Source organism: Littorina saxatilis, linkage group LG3 (genome assembly GCF_037325665.1).
Source record: "Littorina saxatilis isolate snail1 linkage group LG3, US_GU_Lsax_2.0, whole genome shotgun sequence".
Classification (NCBI taxonomy): domain Eukaryota; kingdom Metazoa; phylum Mollusca; class Gastropoda; order Littorinimorpha; family Littorinidae; genus Littorina; species Littorina saxatilis.
This window is the reverse complement of record NC_090247.1, coordinates 33,517,496-33,537,265: the sequence shown is the minus strand read 5'-3', so window position 1 is coordinate 33,537,265 and position 19,770 is coordinate 33,517,496. Positions and strand designations below refer to the sequence as shown.

The 19,770-nt window shown below is 44.5% G+C and overlaps 2 protein-coding genes across 3 annotated transcripts in view; one reads left to right on the top strand and one right to left on the bottom strand.

Annotated features, from left to right (window-relative positions):
• The window catches only part of LOC138962192 (E3 ubiquitin-protein ligase rnf213-alpha-like), a 106,590-nt gene that overhangs the window by 21,967 nt on the left and 64,853 nt on the right, over window positions 1-19,770 (bottom strand). Inside the window, exons 62-74 of the mRNA XM_070333922.1 lie at window positions 19,294-19,410; window positions 18,754-18,861; window positions 18,002-18,052; window positions 6,064-6,261; window positions 5,549-5,621; window positions 5,029-5,063; window positions 4,568-4,662; window positions 3,704-3,857; window positions 3,216-3,393; window positions 2,818-2,906; window positions 2,235-2,292; window positions 838-1,046; window positions 446-581 (exon numbers count right to left, since the gene is read on the bottom strand). Coding sequence (XP_070190023.1) covers window positions 446-581; window positions 838-1,046; window positions 2,235-2,292; window positions 2,818-2,906; window positions 3,216-3,393; window positions 3,704-3,857; window positions 4,568-4,662; window positions 5,029-5,063; window positions 5,549-5,621; window positions 6,064-6,261; window positions 18,002-18,052; window positions 18,754-18,861; window positions 19,294-19,410 — 1,501 coding nt within the window. The remainder of the gene's footprint in view (window positions 1-445; window positions 582-837; window positions 1,047-2,234; window positions 2,293-2,817; window positions 2,907-3,215; window positions 3,394-3,703; window positions 3,858-4,567; window positions 4,663-5,028; window positions 5,064-5,548; window positions 5,622-6,063; window positions 6,262-18,001; window positions 18,053-18,753; window positions 18,862-19,293; window positions 19,411-19,770) is intronic.
• Window positions 6,551-17,728, top strand: LOC138962196 (uncharacterized). Of its 2 annotated transcripts, XM_070333929.1 has the most exons (3): window positions 6,551-6,851; window positions 8,604-8,887; window positions 14,884-17,728. In XM_070333929.1, the coding sequence occupies exons 2-3, from the start codon at window positions 8,605-8,607 to the stop codon at window positions 15,927-15,929; spliced, it is 1,329 nt and encodes a 442-aa protein (XP_070190030.1). In that variant the 5' UTR covers window positions 6,551-6,851; window position 8,604; the 3' UTR covers window positions 15,930-17,728. The 2 variants fall into 2 exon arrangements, with proteins under 2 accessions (XP_070190030.1, XP_070190031.1); XM_070333930.1 differs by having other exon boundaries at window positions 6,551-8,887; window positions 16,189-17,728.

Below are 19,770 nucleotides of genomic sequence, written 5' to 3'. Positions count from 1 at the left end.
AACGTAAATTTGGATCGTTTTATAAATTTTTTTAATTTTTTTTACAATTTTCAGATTTTTAATGACCAAAGTCATTAATTAATTTTTAAGCCACCAAGCTGAAATGCAATACCGAGGTCCGGCCTTTGTCGAAGACTGCTTGGCCAAAATTTCAATCAATTTGATTGAAAAATGAGGGTGTGACAGTGCCGCCTCAACTTTTACAAAAAGCCGGATATGACGTCATCAAAGACATTCATCGAAAAAAAGAAAAAAACGTCCGGGGATATCATTCCCAGGAACTCTTATGTCAAATTTCATAAAGATCGGTCCAGTAGTTTAGTCTGAATCGCTCTACACACACAGACAGACAGACAGACACACACACACACATACACCACGACCCTCGTCTCGATTTCCCCTCTATGTTAAAACATTTAGTCAAAACTTAGTAAAAAAGACAAACCGTTCCCATCGAGGACTTCAGCCACAGTGAGAGTGGCGGCCTCAGCTCTGTCCAGACGACGGTGAAGCTGCATCATCAGACGTCTCTGTCCTGCCAGGATTGACGGCACGTAGTGCAGGGCATGCATGATATGACGCTGAAACACACAACATACATATCATCACACAGCGCTGTCCTGCCAGGATTGACGGCAAGTAGTGCAGGGCATGCATGATATGACGCTGAAACACACAACATACACATCATCACACAGCGCTGTCCTGCCAGGATTGACGGCAAGTAGTGCAGGGCATGCATGATATGACGCTGAAACACACAACATACACATCATCGGAAGATAAGGCTATGGTAACGTCTGAGAAAAAACCAGAAAAAAACAACAACAACAGTACCTGTGCTTTGAAAAGTCTGAGCACAGGGTATTCCTCTTTCATCTCTTTGCGTGTTTCCACCTGCAAGTGGAACTGCCGGAAGAAATGGTCAACGGTGATGCGAGGCCTGTAGCGCCACACAGAAGGGTTGGCTTGGAGATTCTTCACGTCACTGTCACCTGGTGTTTGGTCTTCATCTTCGTACACCAGTTTCAGCAGTGCGCTCTCTCCTTCAAAAACAAAACAAAAATCATTTTACATAATACACTGGCAAGTTAACATACAAAGAGAATTGCATTTGAGGTGAAGAGAGGAAGACAGAGACAGAGTAAATGTGTGTGTGTAAGCATACATGCATGTGTGTGTAAGCGTGCATGCATGTGTGTGTGCGTTTGTGTGTGTGCCTGTGTGCAGATTGTGTGTGCATGTGCATATAATATTATGTGGGTGTTTCTCATCTTTTTTTACATTTATTCATATTTTGACTGAATATATGTTTTCAGATAGATCAGGAATCTAGACAAAGGTGGTGGTGTATGTATGTATGTATGTATGTATGTATGTATGTATGTATGTATGTATGTATGTGTGTGCGTGGGTGTGTGTGTGTGTCAGTGTGTGCGAGTGTGTGTGTGTGTATGTATATATGTACGTACGTGTGTGTGTATGTATATATGTACGTACGTATCATACGTATTTATTTATGTATGTATGTATGTATGTACCCAAGTATGCATGTATATGTCATATGGATGTATGTGTCTGTGTGCATGTGTACAGAGATTCCAGGAAAACTACCCTACAGATGTGTGTGAAACTTTACATGCGAGATCTTCCCGACAGTATCCCCGACACGTTTTTCTCTCTCATTTTTTCTATAAATGTCTTTGATAAAGTCTTTAAAATTACACTCAGGGAAAATGAGTACTTTTATTACTTCTTTTCTTTTAATCAACATGTTCTGAGTGAGAAACACATACCTTTTAAAATCTCTGAATTGTACCACTTAATGATTTTTCTTGAGTAAAAACTTTAAAAAACTCCTCTTTAGCAAAATTCATAGAATCTATGCCTCATACTTCCATGGTTCACACCAAATTCCGACTCAATCAACCAGAGATCTAACAAACAAACAGAGTGAAACCTATACACCCCCGAATATACAAGTCGCGTAAGGCGAAATTATAACATTTAGTTAATCTGTTGAACTCACAGAATGAAATTGAATGCACTTCATTTTTTCACCAAGACATGCCAACAGCTTCGTCAATCCCCGCGATGAGGAAATCGCTCCCTTTTCCCATGCAACACGAAGTGAAATTGACAAACCAGTCTAGTGCAATAGCGTATTGCGTTAAGCAGGGTTGCTGGCGGCCTAGACTTGACTAATGTATAAAGACAAAAAAAGCAATCAATACCTTGACGGGTGTCGGACACAACAGCTCTGTTTCCATTCCTCACAACAGTGTCTACGCTCTGTTGAAAAGTTTTAAAAAAAGAATGAAAATTATACATTACACTAGCTTTTGAGGTCAACACTAACTGAGAGCAATTAATAATCAGAATTGAATCACTTTATATTGGAAGTTAGATGAGTACTCAGCAAATTATTACTGCATATTATTTTTCATTCCATCTACAGAGACTTGTGTACGTGTGTTTGATTAAGCTCTGACAGCACTTCAAGTAATAATTAATCTTGAATTGCTTACTTGTAGCATGCAGTTTTATATGTACGAACAAAAATTCTATAATCTGTATATTTCCATGAGAAAAAAAGTCATGTTTTCTGAAGTAATAAACGTCCATAACATGCATTCTAAATGTATACAAACCAGGCAATTTTTGAAGAATGAAAAATTAATAACCTTAGCAGAACACTTATTTCGAACTATTAAAGAAAGAAAACACAAAGACAGACTGAAAGAAAAGACGTAAAACTCACAAAAAGAAGGCATTTTGTCAACATAGCTATAATACGAAACAGAAAAATGTATAAACCTTAACAGCTGGTGCGATGAATTTAACTGTGAAATGCTTCTCCCACTGATCACGCTCCTCCTTTGTTTGCAGGTTAACTGCTTTTCCACCTGAAGAAAAAAATAAAAAATAAACATCAGGTAAATGATAAACAAACCAATATTTTATCCCAGGTTTTGTACGAAACAAAGTAAAAAATAAATACACAGAACAAAAACCCAAGAATATTCCTATGATACTTGTTTTCCAGAAACTACTGACCTGCCAATATTTAAAAAAAAACAGAATCTTATTACAAATAATTTCTGAAAAATGTCTACAAAAAAAAGAAGAGGTGGGGATTCTTAAATTGGAGGGTCTTAACAGGGGGGTTCCACTGCACTCTCTTAACCTCAGCTAATCAGGACAGTTTTACCAACCTGCTTGTGCTATGGCCATCTGATGGCAGAGGTGGTGCAACAGGAGGTAGACGTCATCAGCACTGCGACCCAGCACTCTCTGCAACACCTGCATGTCTTGCTGCACGTGCTGCCTGAAAAACTCTGCTGCTTGGTGTGGTGCGATGCCAGGCTTAACCATCTGAGACACTGAAACAAACTGCACACAAAATAAAAGACTTTGACACATAAAGCAAGGTAAAAGACTGTTGTCACACACCTATGAGGGATTGTTGACAGGCAGGTACAACTCAGCGTGAGTTAATTAGCAGTCTGAGCAAAGCTGGCTCTGCACTTAACAGTCAGGTGGGGAACCAAGTGCATGTTGCCATGTTGTACTGTGCAGTGTTGCTGGCGAACAGGTATTAAGTACAGCGTGAATCAGGAACCTGAGGACAGCACACTCCACAACTAGTAGACTAATAAAAGGGAGACAGTGAGAACGCACGGAAAGAAGTGTCTCCACAAACCTGTGCAGGGTTGCTGGCAGCCAGGTATAGCGCAGCGTGAGTGAGGAACCTGAGTACAGCACACTCCACGGCTGACAGCTGTCTCTCTGGTACAGACTCCACCCCTCTCTGGCCTGCTGATCCCAGGATGTGACCCCTCTGGGTCTGGTCACCACTGAAACAATCAATTCCCTCCTTCAAATTTGTCTTGGATAATTGTCTTCCCATTTCCTAAAATTGTCCCAGTCTATTTCCATTATGAAGCCTGTCGACCTAGCCCTGGTGACCATGCATCTCTCAATAACCACCACAAGCATAAATTACAACCACATACCAAAGGATCCCCAACAAAGGTTTTTTTTCCTAATAATTCAACTTTTCATACCAACCATCTGTCTACAGTACAACGACCACTTTTGGAATGTGCCTTGGGTGGTCGATCAGTACAGACAGGTTTGGCTGCATGTACATTCTTTCCATTTGAAACCCTCCAACCGTCCCTAATTCTAAAGTGCACGAGGAGAATGAATAGCATACCCATACCACCATGTCCTTACATTTCATCAATTAAAAAAAACACACAAAAAACAGTCCTCGAATCATGTTTATGAATCACCAACTTGCTTTTCACCTTAATGGTACAATGCTGGCAAGAGCTCATGAAAGAAAGGATCGAAATCTCTTTTGTTCTGGTTGCTTTATTTACATTCAACAGATTAAAGTGTCTCCAATTTGCACACAACCCAAAGCTACGTGTGACTAAAATCATGTTCAGAATCTTGCTATTTATTTAATGATCAACAAGCAAAGCAGCAAACTTGTTATGTGCACGTACATGTACATTCCTCAGCAGCAAACAGAGCAAGTCATGCTTTATGTGTATACCTTGAATTTTCAACATTCTGAGAAGCTGCTATGTGACCTGCTCCTCCAATCTTTTGTCCACAGGGGCACCTGCCCTCGTAATAGGGTTTTCCACACTGAAAATATTTCAATCATCAGACTATTAATGACTCGATCAAGACAATAATTTGTGCTTGTAAGCAAAGCACAGCATGGACGATACATTTTTCACTGATCAGTTGCAAGAAGCTGTTCAATAGTTCGCTGTTGTCTTTGATGATTGAATTAGTTAAACCACACACACACAGACACACATGCACGCACACACGCATGCGAAAGCACAAATAGTAAAGTCTTTAAGATGAAAAAAATAGAACTTGACAAAATCACTGTAACTTAATTACATTTTTCAAAGATAAAAGCAAAACTATATCAGCCAAAATTGTTACTGTACAGGAGACGGGAGGGATCAACATGTACCGAAATAAGAAGATGGGACTCACATCTCCAATCAAGTATCTGTGGCCGTTAGGACATTCTGAAAGTAGAAGGCAGAATTTGTGAAATATTTCAATTAAATTTGTGGGGTACTTGTACACTGTTTAGTATAACTGGTGTTTTATACTAAATTGCACTGCACCAACTGATACTGATCCAGCTTTGACTTAACCTTCAATCAGACTAACCTCTTACAAGGCTGTATGTGTGTGTCACTGTGTGTGTGTGTGTGTGTGTGTGTGTGTGTGTGTGTGTGTGTGTGTGTGTGTGTGTGTGTGTGTGTGTGTGTGTGTGTGTGTGTGTGTGTGTGTGTGTGTGTGTGTGTGTGTGTGTGTGTGTCAGTCTGTCTGTCTGTCCATCACTCTGTAAGGGAATTTTAATTTTTATAATGAATGATAGGACAGTCCTGAGTTTCACATTGAAACTGGTTTGACCTTTGATGCTGTCAGTGTACTGACACAGGCTTAATAAATTTTCAGTGAAAATAGACTTTATACCAATGAAAAACTCAGATTTCAGACTTACGCCAAACTTTTTCATTTAACACTGCAAGAACTTCCTGCAGGTTGTCCTGAGGCATGGTAGGAAGAAAGGCATTCTGAAAAATAAGCAAAAGAAATCATTTCTGGAGAGTATCACAAAACTTGTCCTTTTCCCTTTGAGATTACTACATTAGCAACACATACTTACGGAACAAATAAACTTACACAAAAAGCAACTAAACATTTAGCAAATTTTTTTCTATTCTACTTTGGATTACTAAATAATGTACCTCTTGCCATCCATATATAGGCCTCATTCTGCCTATTGAATACTGGTTGCAACGTTTATAATTTTAGGCGTTTCATAGTAAATATGTGTTCAGCTACACAGTAGCCAGCCCCGTTGACAACCTGAACCCATCATAGTTGCGACTGAATTCATCTGCTTAATACTCATAACTTATCAATTTACTTAATCAAGCATAACTTGCAACATGTTTGGATAGGTGGGGGGGGGGGGGGGAGTGAAGGATAGGGGGCAGGAGGGTGGGGGCTCACCATCATGGTTGCAGGCTGGAAGACAAAGTCAGACAGTGGATGCAACAGGTTGGAGGGGCGGGCACCAGGTCTGAGAGTCAGCCACAGATGAGTCAGCAAGCAGCCCAAGCTCTGTTGACCCAGGTCCTGTGTTTGCTGAACGTGTAGAGACGACCATGCATCTCCCAACTGGTTGTTGCACAGCTGTTGAGCCAGGGCCTGCAAGCACAGAAAGTTTGGTAACATTCTGTGAATTGAACACATGAGTGTGTTCATTATAAAAGATAAAAATGTTAGGCATGCTCTATTTTCACTGAGAATAGTACTGTTCTGGTCTGGATCCCGTACCACTGAATTTTGTGTCAGCTGACAGTATGAACTCATTCAAGAGCCATCTGAATTAGCATGGGAAAGATTTTACCTACGTTATACTAGCTAAGTTGCTGCAAGTCTTGCCAACAAACATTTTTGAATGCTAATAACAGATAACAGCAGCCGCAAATGTCACAAAAAGTCTTGTGGGAAACAAGGACATTTATGGGAAATCGGAATTCCTCTGCTGTAACCCCATGAATATTTATGAGTAGCACAAGGACCAATCGCTGGGTAATGCCAGAGATTGTTCCAGCCAGCTTAGCGTGGATGCTTTCCCTTTGACCTCGTTCGCCCACTCTCTCCTTTGTCTACCTACAGACAACATCATTTTTGCTCCGTCTACTTTTGACTTATTCTTCGTCTTTTCTCTTCTCGCTCTCTTGTGTACTCTATTCTTCTACTTGATCCCGTGTCTTCGTTCAGCGAACATCAAGGTACTGTGATTCATTCTCATTTTTCGTTGATTGATCGTATTATTTTGCCGTGATGCCGGGAAAGCACGCCGTGATCGTTGGCCATTCTATCGGCGGGCGGCTACGGACGGCGGTGTACTGTCGAACAGACGCTCGGTTGTCCCCCGATTTCAAACTTGCGGGAAAGGTCGATTCAGTAACGTTTTTGTGTCGCGGGGGAAAGACTTTGGACACTTTAGAAAAAGAAGACATTCCAGCCCTTTCGGCACGGACACCCGACTTGGTATTCCTGATCATAGGCGACAACGATATTTCCTTCAACACTGACCCGACCGGGTTAGCCGGTCGGATTCTTGCAGTTGCGTCCGTGATAGCAGCTCGAACCGGGGCTCACGTCATCATTTCTAAGCTTTTACCTCGACAACGTGCCCCTTCGTGCGTAATCAAACAAATGAAGGACGCCACTCTGGAAGAAAAACATGCCAGTTACTCTAAAATGTATAATCGTGCTGTGGACGTTATTAACACCGATCTCGCATCGTCCGTGCGGGGCTTGCATTCGGTTTCTTTTTGGAACCACAACGGAAAGTTTGACCGCTCGACTTCAAATTGGCAACTTGGTTCGAAATTCCTTTCTGATGGAATACATCTTTCTCCCCACGGTTCGCACCAGTTTTATAAATCGGTTCGCGGTGCCTTGTTGGCTTGGGCTAATAATGTAGAGTAACTGGCGCCCTACATTTGTTAAATTCAAACAAGCCCCCGCGGGTGTGAGTCACAGCCTGCCATGCCGTGCCCTACATTTTTCAATTCAAACATGTTCGGCGGTTTCCGGTATGACGTCATGATCGGCTCCCTCCGAGCGTACTGTTGTTTCTTTTAGTTGTTGTTGTTCCATCGGGCTATCTATAACTTGATTGTTATTTCGAATCCGTGCACGTTATGTTATTGCCAAGCACTGGCTACATGCCACCGTGCACTTTATGTTGATTACCACGCACTGGCTCTATGCTACCCTGCACTTTATGTTATTGCCTAGCACTGGCTCTATGCCACCCTGCACTTTAAGTCTTTATGTTGATTGCCAAGCACTGGCTATATGCCACCGTGCACTTTATGTTGATTGCCAAGCACTGGCTTTATGCCACCGTGCACTTTATTTTATCGCCAAGCACTGCCTCTATGCCACCTTGCTGCGATTGCCAAGCACTGGCTCTATGCCACCGTGCACTTTCTGTTGTTGACAAGCACTGGCTCTATGCCTCCGTGCACTTTATATTGATTGCCAAGCACTGGCTATTTGCCACCGTGCACTTTATGTTGATTGCCAAGCACTGGCTTTATGCCACCGTGCACTTTATGTTATCGCCAAGCACTGCCTCTATGCCACCTTGCTGCGATTGCCAAGCACTGGCTCCATGCCACCGTGCACTTTCTTTTGATTGCCAAGCACTGGCTCTATGCCACCGTGCACTTTCTTTTGATTGCCAAGCACTGGCCTTATGCCCCGTGCAATTTATGTGGAAGCCCAGCAATGGCCTTATGCCCCTGTGCCTTTTATGTGGAAACCCAGCACTGGCCTTACGCCTTCAAAACTCTCACTTGTCCTTCAGCCTAATTGGGCAGACTGGGCCACTACACTGTGAGTGAGGATGTGCCTCCTTCAAGATAGATCCATATTCTTCCTCCCCCTGCCATGTCTCAGGGCCAATGTATTCACACCTTCCAAACAGAACACTAGTTCCGCTGCCCGTTTGTATTCCTGGTTTGCAGCATGCCCCCTAAGCGCAGAGCTGCCGCTGGTGTTGCCTCGGCCACGGCTAAACTCGTGAGAACAACCCGGGGACCCATCAGAGCTCCAGCACAACCCGGTGAGGACGCCCCTCCGAGAGCCGGGCAACAACCAGCTGCACCCCAAGTAGCAGCTCCTGATCCGGCACTGGTCCAAGCTGTCACACAGGCCGTCCTCCAGGCGTTGGCGGCCCAGGCACCTGCCGCTGAGCCCTCCGAGGACCCGGCGATTAACGTGGTCAACGACGCCGTCGCCGATATAACAGGTACATACCCGACCGTACCCCCCGGTCAGTCCCACTTTATATCATCTTCCAGCCCAGTTACTGCCACTATTTCGGGAAAACTCAAAGACCAAATTTGGCAGGGTCAATTTATTGACCTACATGACCTACTGGAAGACCCCGCTAATGACCCCCCTCTCTTTGCGTTTGACCCGACTTCCCCAACTGGCCTTTATCTCCAGAAGCGCCCTAAAACGAAGCCCCAAATGGACCCAACTACGTGGACCCTTGCGTGGAACCGCTTCTCTGCCATCGTCACTGCCAGACAGCCTGAGCTAGCTCCTGGGCTAGCTCACCACATGGAGGTCGTGGTCCGGATGGCGGGGAAGCGGGGCGACTGGCGCTCTTACGACTCCCAGTTTCGTCGCTTGATTGAGCGGGGGGAAGCCATTTGGGGTACCACCATGGCGATCTTAACTACAGGCCTTGACAGCGTGCGACTGGGGGCCCTGACTGGAGGCCTGCGGTGCCAGAGTGTGGCTGCTCGCAGCGCAGCAGCTGCCGGATTCTCGCACACGCAGTGCACCGAATGCACTTTCACAGTCTTACCGCAAACACAAAAATAAATGCCAACTACAAGAATGACCGCTTACTTGCTCTGATTTTGATTGGAAAGTACATATCTAAGTCCTTATTGACCCAGACTGCTGTTTTTTGGGGGCAAAATAATAATAAATCTGTAGTTTACTTACTTTGATTTTGATTTCTTGCGGTATGTTGTGGTATGTTGCCACTTCCCCTCGCCGAAGATAACTTCCGGTTATAGCCAGTTTCGCGTGCGGTTTAAAATCACCATGGGGAGAAAATGTTCTGTGTACGGCTGTAAAACTAACTACAAGTCAGAAGAAGGATGCGGCAGTGAGAGGAAAGTGTCTGTGTATAGGCTTCCAAGTGATAGCGCTGAGAGAGCACTTTGGATTTCTGCAATTCCGAATGATAACTTCACCGCAAAGCAACACACCGTCGTGTGCGAACTCCACTGGCCTCCTGGGTTCGAAACGATCAGCAAAAACGGTAAACAAAGACCGAAACATCCACCCTCTGTTTGGCCAAATGTACCGTCCAGTCAAATACCGACCCCTGCACCTTCTCCTCGCCCCACGAAGCGCACTTCAAGTTCGCTGAGAAACACAGAAGCCGACCAGCTGGCGTGTTTTCTCAATAGTGACAGCGTCACATTTTGTGACTTGCAGAGCATATTGCTGGCCAGCAAGTCTCCCAAGAGGGATCTCCTTGTTCCCGTTTTTGCATTCATGGATGATAGTGTTGTGCATGTTCAATCAAAGAAAATGGTGAATGGTGTTCCCCTGTTTGTTGTGAGGATTTCACAGGATCTGACTTTTGTGAATTTCCACCTGGGTGTCCGGTGTACAGCTACTACTCTTTCTGCCAACAAGATCACAACATTGCAGACATGGTCAGCATTTGAAGAGAACATTCGGTTTTTGAATTCTCTTGAGCTGGACAACAAGAAGAAGGTTATCCAAGAACAGTTGCAAGCCATGGGGACCCAGCAAATTGGCAAGCCAGTGTATACCCCAGACATGATAATCAGAGCATTCACATATTTTGCGACATCACGCTGCTTGTATGAGAGACTCCGGCACGACTTCCAATTCCCCTCAGTGCGGACACTAACGCGCATCACATCAAAGGTTGCTAAGCTCGATGAGTCCGCATTTTCCAGTGCAGTTTTCAAGTCCTTGGAGGAGCGGCAAAGACTATGTGTGCTTCTTCAGGATGAAGTGTATGTAAAAAAAATGATGCTCTATCATGGTGGACAAGTCTTTGGCAGAAGTGCAGACAACCCACACTGTCTAGCCAAGACCGTGTTAGGCATCATGGTGTCGTGCATGTTCGGTGGGCCAAATTTTCTGTCGCGGATCTTGCCCATTTCCAAGTTGAACTCCACGTTCCTGCACGAGCAAGTCACACTTTCTCGCGACTCCATTCAGCAATCTGGTGGTCATGTGAAGGCCATAATTTGTGACGGGAACCGAAACAACCAGGCCTTGTTCAAAAAGCTTGGTGCAGACCCCCAAAAGCCCTGGGAAACTCAAACAGGCCTGTTCCTCCTGTACGACTTCGTCCACATTTTGAAAAACATTAGGAACAATTGGCTGACAGAGCCTACATGGGAGTTGATATTTGAGGATGATGATGGAGAGAAGAAGACGGCGAAGTGGCATCACCTTGTGGAGCTATACAAGCTGGAGGCTGAGTCCCTGGTGAAGTTATCAGACTTGGATGAAGTGGCTGTATCCCCCAAACCCATCGAACGACAGAAAGTGTCAACATGTCTGAAGGTATCTATCTTTCTTTCTCTCTTTCTCTCTCTCTCTCTCTCTCTCTCTCTCTCTCTCTCTCTCTCTCTCTCTCTTTTACACATATTAGATATATATTATAACTAAGTTCGCATCTCTCTCTCTCTCTCCCTCTCTCTCTCTCTCTCTCTCTCTCTCTCTCTCTCTTTTTGTGATGGGTGGGGGGATGGTAGACAGGAAAGAATGAAATGAATGAATAGGATACAATTATATATTCCTTTGTGACTGTGTGTGTGTGTGTGTGTGTGTGTGTGTGTGTGTGTGTGTGTGTGTGTGTGTGTGTGTGTGTGTGTGTGTGTGTGTGTGTGATCCTCTTTTGGGAGAGGGAGGTGCTGTAAGTTTGGTAAGCTGAACCTGAGAGACAGATCTGTAATCCTAAATAATCTATCTATGTCTAGGTGTTCAGTGAGAAGACCCACCAAGCACTCCTGAAACATCCAGGGATGGGCAAGTTTACCGGTGTTGAGGCCACAGCAAGCTTCATCATGAAGGTTCTGACATGGTGGAAGCTTGTTAACGTGAAGTCCAAGGGCAAGGATATTCGGCAGAACGATGCTCTCCAAGCGGCTGTGTCTGACCCCGGCGACCCTAGATTAGACATGCTGCTCAAGTTTGGGGACATGGCGCAACAAATGGCTGGGAACCAGGGGAGGAGGCAAAAACAACTGACGCGTGACACCGCACAAGCCATCTACCACACCTGCAATGGGCTTGTAAGTCTCTGCCGTCATCTTCTCTCCACTTCTCACGAGTATGTGCTGCTTGGCCAGTTTTCTACTGACCCCCTGGAGAAGGAATTCAGTAAGCTGCGCCAGGGGTCAGGCGGCACATACTTCATCACCGTGCAGCAGATCACAGAGAAGTCCAACATCGACCGAGCGAAGCTGCTATTAGCTCTCAAGACTGACAAGACTGTGATGGATAATGTGGTGCCAGGGCATGCCTGTTCTCAGTGCAACTTTGCTCTTGAGTCTGACGAGAGAGCATGCCAGACTATGGATAACCTCGAGGAACTGGAAGCTTCAGTCCCCCCTGAGACCAAGTCCGTGCTTGTCTACATCGCGGGCTACATCACCAGAAAAGACCCAGAGGAGGATGAACTGAGCCAGTTGGACCAGACAACTTTCTACTTCCAACAGTTTGGGAAATACACTGACTCTTTGGACAGAGGTGGATTGAACATTCCGTCCGATCGTGCATGTCAATGGACAATCTTTTGTTACGTTCTGTTCAACGTGGTGAAAGCGTCAGTGTGCCAACGTTCCTTCATGAAGATTGCCATGACAGTGTCGGATGAACTCCAGTTCCAGATGGAGGAAAGGCATGCCAGAATCATCTCAAACATTTTTCTCAGAAACTTTTGTTGTGCCTCAACCCCACGATCGACCAAAGAGCCTGCGCTGAAATGTTTGAAGCTGTCAGTGTCCTAGTGCTTCTACTCAGGTAAGCCTTCAATACCTCTGATAGATCTATAAAGAAAGTGTGTGATTGAACTACGCCCAGAAATTTACAAGCAGTGGTACATGAAAACATGCTTGTATACATAATATAGTTGTGCGGCCACAGCATGACATCGAAATAAACTTAATTTTAACACTATTTATAACAACAGATAATTACTAAAGCATTAAAAATAAGTCTCTAAACTTTCCTGTTATGTTGATTTAAGAAATAATGTTAAAACTTACAATTATTCACAAAAACACAGTAGGCCTCCAGTCAGGGCCCCCAGTCGCGCGCTGTCAAGGCCTGTAGTTAAGATCGCCATGGGTACCACCCACTTGGAGCTGTTTATGAATGCCACGATGTCAGCTCAGTCCACCTCTCTGGGGCTTCTTGACTCCCTCCCCCATACTTCCCAGCACGTCCCCATCCCCAACGGGGCTTGCTTTGCATTCCACCGGTCAGGCGATTGCACAGCAGGCAGGCGATGTCCATATCAGCATCGGTGTTTTAATGCCGGATGCAAAGCGTTTCACCCGATCACCCGCTGCCCCAAACCAGTGACCCAACCCTTTTCAGTCATGCCTCGATTTTTGAACACTCGCGGTAGCGGCAATCACTCCCAGGACTTTCAATTCGGATCACAACCCCAGCAATCCTTTCGGCCCCGTTTCTCTCACCCAGCCCAACCTAGATTCTCCGGACCACAGAACAACTTTTCCCCAAGATCACAGAACAGCCAATTCTCCTTCCGCCCCAGGTCCTTTAACCAGTAGCTCCCTCCCCACCCCCGTGCTGCCCGACTCCCTCAACGCGTGGTTAGAAGGGTATGATGAAGGGAAGCGAGCCTACCTCTTGCACGGATTCTCCTTCGGGTTTGACATAGGCTGTGACAGTGTGTCTGGGGAGGGAAGCAGAAAAAACCTTACCTCCGCGCTGGAACATCCTGATGTTGTCCAGGCAAAGCTCGATAAGGAGGTCCTCCTGGGTAGGGTTTGTGGTCCTTTTCAGCACCCTCCCATTCCACACCTTTTCACTTCCCCCCTTGGGGTTGTGCCAAAGAAAAACCCCGGCAGCTTTCGAATGATTCACCATCTTTCTTTTCCTCCCGGTTTGTCTGTAAACGATGCTATTCCTCAACATCTAGCCCATGTCGCGTACCAATCCATAGACGATGCCATTCAACTTATCAAGTTGGTTGGACCAGGGGCCTTTTTGGCAAAAACAGACATAGCAGAAGCATTCAGGATCATTCCTGTCAAACCATCCCAGTACCACCTGTTGGGTATGCGATGGAACGACCAGTTTTATTTCGACCGCTGTCTTGCCATGGGACTTAGTAGTTCATGCAACATATTTGAGAAACTAAGCTGTGCCCTACATTGGGTAGCCAATTTCCATCTCCACATTCCTCATATGGTGCACTTAATTGATGACTTTCTTATCATTGAGAAACAGAAAACTCCCTGTCAGGCTGCTTTACAACGTTTCATTCACTTTTGTCAAGATGTGGGTGTGCCCATTGCTGAAGAAAAAACATGCCCCCCTAGTCAGGTTATGTCCTTCCTTGGGTACGAACTCGACACAACTCTCATGGAAGTACGGCTTCCTCTTGACAAAATAACAAAGTGTTTGGAGCTCATTAACCAGTGCCTTCAGCGTCCCAAACTAACCCTGAAAAATCTGCAGTCCATCCTGGGCACACTAAATTTTGCATGCGCAGTAGTCCGCCCAGGCAGACCCTTCCTCCGACGCCTGATAGAGCTGACTGTGGGTGTGTCCAAACCCCATCACTTTATCAGAATTACGAAAGAAGTACGCGCTGACCTCTTCATGTGGACACTGTTTCTCAAAGATTTCAATGGCAAATCTCTTTTCCTTCCTGACAGATTCCTGACCTCGGATTCACTTAACCTGTTCACAGATGCATCTGGTTCACTAGGTTATGGAGCAGTCTTTGGCTCAAAGTGGTTCTCTGGGACATGGAACGACCTGTGGCGCTCCCAGTCAATCACCCTGCTTGAGCTGTACCCCATCGTGCTGGCAGTGGAACTGTGGGGAGAGTCCCTCGCTAACAAATGTTTGTCTTTTTATACAGATAATCTGGCCTTGGTGGATATTCTCAACAAACAGACCTCAAAGGATAGACTTATCATGACATTGTTACGGAGGCTTGTGCTCACATGTTTGCAACTAAACCTTGTCTTCCAGGCTGTCCACATTCCAGGCAAAGACAACACCTTGGCAGACCTGCTGTCCCGTCTGCAAGTGGACAAGTTCAAGCGATTAGCTCCTTGGGCAGACTCCAACCCAGTGCAGGTACCGCTGCTGCCCTGCTTGAACCCCTAACCTCCACGTTAAGCCTACTCCTCAAATCGTCACTTGCCCCATCCACTCAGACGTCATACCGTCGAGCCTGGACCTTATTTGTAGAGTTTGCTGACAAGCATTGCCTAGCAAAAGAACCTCCCATTCCAGTAGGCACCATTGCACTGTTCATTTCCTTTCTCACGAATAAGTCGTACAAGCCAGCTACAATCTCCTCATATGTGTCTGCCCTTGGATACATACATAAGATGTATGCCGTCCCTGATCCAACGTCCTCCTTCATGATTCAAAAACTATTGCAGGCAGGGCATAAGCGCACCCCAGCCCACGATTCTCGGTTGCCACTTTCGAAAAAACTCCTTCTTCAGCTGTTGGATTCACTTACCCATATTGTGGTGTCCCCCTTCGATAAAGCTCTTTATTCAGCCATGTTCTCTTTAGCTTTCCATGCTTTTTTGCGAGTGGGTGAAATTACAGTCAGAAATCGCCAGGATCCCAGCCCTCACCTCATCTCATCCCAACAAGTCGCCCTCTCCAATGGTAAAATCACGTTAAAGTTTCTTTCATTCAAGCACTCTTGTGGTCGCGCATTCACTCTCACCATCCAACCAGGTTCTTCGGCTTGTCATTGCCCAGTTGCACTTCTCTCAGCCTACTTCCAGTTGCGCAGTCCAGGTAACAGCCCTCTTTTTGCATGCGCTTCTGGCAGACCAGTCCTACGTAAGGAATTCGAAACAGTGCTCAAACGAGCTTTGGTCTTTTGTCAGGTTGACCCATCTCATTACCATAGTCATAGCTTTCGTATAGGGGCAGCAACTGCAGCAGCCGAGCGAGGCTTGTCCGATGCCCAGATCCGTCAGCTCGGAAGATGGAAATCGGATGCCTTCAAAACGTACATACGGTCCTCATGGCATTCGTCCGCACTCTAGTTCCAACCCTGCCTTGTCAGAGTTCAGTTATGCTAGGAAGGGCAGAGTGTACTCTGTAACCACCCCTTAGTGTTATTATGTTAATTGCATTGTTCGGTGTGTCTCTCAGTGGAGCAACAGCTAGGAAGGGCAGAGTGTACTCTGTAACCTGTCCCAGGTTATTATGGTTACTGCCCTGTCATGCATGTCTGTTTGGACTAACCTCCTGCAGAGATTTTTTCAGCTCTCCTCCAATAATTTCTTGTCTTTTTTTTTCCAGCTCCTTGGCAAAGGCAGACAGTATTATGACTCCGTACATTTTATGTGTCCATTTTACTGCCGGGAATCTCTCTGTTTCAATTTGTGCAGGATGTTCTCCTGCTCGGTATCCACAACAACAACATAGTCTTTACCAACCACACGGAGGAGGGCCGCTACCAGAACACTGCTCAAATCTACTCATATATGATGACACGTCTGTGTCTCCATCCGTTGGATTTCCCCCTAATCAGTGTTGTTGCATAGGCCACTATTTCTCTTAATTCCTACTTTTGGCGCTGCGCAGCCAATTGCCTGGCAATTGTCAGCGTTATGGCGGAACAGCCCCAAAAGCTTTATGGACTCTCTAGATTTTATAATGAAATTCAATTGTTGGATTCCATGAGAATCCCAAACTAAATTAATTAACAGGTTGGGCAATTAACTATCTATTCTTGAAAAACATAGGTAAGGTAAAATAATTACAGAATTTAATAAAATAATTGTCACTTCGGTGGCCTACTGCAGCAACACTATGCATTGATTCTGTTGTTTTTTGCTTGTATGTTAATTGTGTGAACTGTGTCTTATCTGCCTTGTCTCCACTGATTTCACATAAAAAGTCTTGTGGGAAACAAGGACATTTATGGGAAATCGGAATTCCTCTGCTGTAACCCCATGAATATTTATGAGTAGCACAAGGACCAATCGCTGGGTAATGCCAGAGATTGTTCCAGCCAGCTTAGCGTGGATGCTTTCCCTTTGACCTCGTTCGCCCACTCTCTCCTTTGTCTACCTACAGACAACATCATTTTTGCTCCGTCTACTTTTGACTTATTCTTCGTCTTTTCCCTCCCACCCATCCCTATGTTTACCAGTTATCCCCTTTGTTACATATTGCAATGCAAATTTAGATTCTTATCCTTGTCATGGTGTCATTATATTGCAAGCTATTATTGTTGTCACCTTGCTGAATACAGTATGTTAGTAAATTTGCTTGTACTTTTAGTTCCTGTCACTGGAATGAGTTAGCCTCTAGTCTAACGATGGGTTGTCCATGCCATAATGCTGTCCATGGTTTATTACATTTCATGCCCTTATTGGCTCCTATTCACTTTTGATTCTGACAATTTTTATTCTCCATGCTGCCAGGGTGTGCTGGCACCACCGTTTGAGCTTCGGTGCAGTACCATTATTGATTGGTCTGGAACCGAAACTTAGGCTATAGTCCACAGTTGCACCAGGTCCAGACTACTTCCCTTTCGCCCTGAGCGGTTTTTGGGCTGAGCAGCCGGCGACTGTGGCATCTGGCATAAACATATATCTAAATAATATCAAACTTACGTTTCAATTGTCAGCGTTATGGCGGAACAGCCCCAAAAGCTTTATGGACTCTCTAGATTTTATAATGAAATTCAATTGTTGGATTCCATGAGAATCCCAAACTAAATTAATTAACAGGTTGGGCAATTAACTATCTATTCTTGAAAAACATAGGTAAGGTAAAATAATTACAGAATTTAATAAAATAATTGTCACTTCGGTGGCCTACTGCAGCAACACTATGCATTGATTCTGTTGTTTTTTGCTTGTATGTTAATTGTGTGAACTGTGTCTTATCTGCCTTGTCTCCACTGATTTCACATAAATGTAAGAGTAAGTACCAGTTATCTACAAACCAGATTTGCTACCTGAGATTCACAATCACGCATACAAACAACCCAACAGTCAGGTAGACGCAGACATACACAGCACAAAATAAGAAGCATTTTGAAAGAGCATCTAAGGTTAAGCCAAAGATTGAAGAGAAAAAAAAGCGAAAGAACCGAACATACCTTTTCTCGCAGAACTGCACAGTCTTGTATGAAAGCTTTCACTGCATCAGCCTGAAAATAAAATATAGCATAATGCATTTAAACTATGAAAAAAATATACATTGCCTGTGATTTGTTTAAGAATATGTAGACTCTGAATTGAACAGTACAGGTAAAAGGTGGAGAGGGAGAGGAGAGAGAAATAGGGACCTTGTTTATGTGTGTGTGTGTGTGTGCATGTGCATGTGTGTGTGTATGTACGTGTGTGTGTGCGTGTGTGTGTCATGCATGCCTACTTGGCTACATGCGTGTGTGCTTGTGTTCCCATACGAGGCAGAAAGAGAGCGAGAGAGAAATAGAGAAAGAGAGATAAATAAAACGCTTGCTTTTTAACCTTAAACAAGAAAAGCAAATGCTTACATGTCAGACAAAATGTATGAATCAAAAACAAATTACCTGGTGCTATAGCTTCCAAAAATAATGTTCAAGAGAACAATGTTTTTGTACTTATTAACCCAAGCTTGACCCAACTGCTACCTGTATCATTATCTAGTTAGTTCTCCAATCCTAAGAATATCCCATGTGCAGATAAAAATTAAGATATCATAACTTGATGACATCACCAATAGTCTAGCCAAGACTAAAATACATCAGACACTAGGCTGGGAACTCAAATCAAACAATGACATCATAACCTAACACTGCTCAATACTAAGACTCTCCCTATTGCTCAGGTGAGTCAAAACTTTAAGAAGAAAAAAACATTCCCTTACCCGTTCACTGCGAACCTGTTGGGGCAGAGGGTGCAGCACAGACATAGTCATCTCCCTGTGAAGGGCCAGTAACAGCAGCAGCTCCTTCTGATCACCTCCAGGCAAGTTCTGACACACACAAATGAGATACTGAGTAGACCCTTCACCTCACAAGCTTATGAATGAATGAATGCAAATGAGGTACAAAAAATTCGCTGAAATATGTTTGAAGACCACCAGTACCTTTTTGACAGCATCACTCTTTCTTGATTCAGGCCTTTTCAGTCTTCATTCTGACACACATACACTCTTGTCAATATTGCAGGTAGAGCAAGAACACTGAGCTTGACAATTCAGAACAAACAATGCCATTGATACCTCAATCATTACTCTTTCTGGGTTAGGAACTTGACTTTCTTCACACACTCTTCCTGGAATGTCAGATTGATGTAATTTCAGCTTCCAGCAGTCAAATGCACCTATGGGGGAGGCGTACAATCCATACAGACAAGGATGCAAAGTTTTGGATGCAGTCAGGATAGTATATGACGTAGAACATACCTGCAGAGTATCCAGTAAGTCTTTGAAGTCTCCGTCCAGCTTGCACTGTGCTAGTTGATCGCGGATGGTCTTGTAGTCATGAGAGCACACCAGGTATCTGTCTGCAACTTCTTCCACCTAAACACAGCAGTCAACTGAACAACTCTTGCAGAATTTGTTCCCTGCTATACACACACACACACACACACACACACTTGCACACACACACACTATCACACACATAAACACACTCTCTATTTAAAAGCAATGGACGTAATTAAGTTGCTTAACCATCATCAACAAATCTAAATCCAGCGAGCTTTATAAACACCAAATGCATTTAAATTCACTTTAAAGCTTGGGAGAGGGGAACAAGGGGAGTGGGTTATGATGACCGCACGTGGTTGCGATGCTGTAACCAAGTTCTGTTACAAAATAAAATACAGCTGCTTGAGCAAACACTGGCTCTGATCCTTGATAAAGACTTCTAAATGCTAT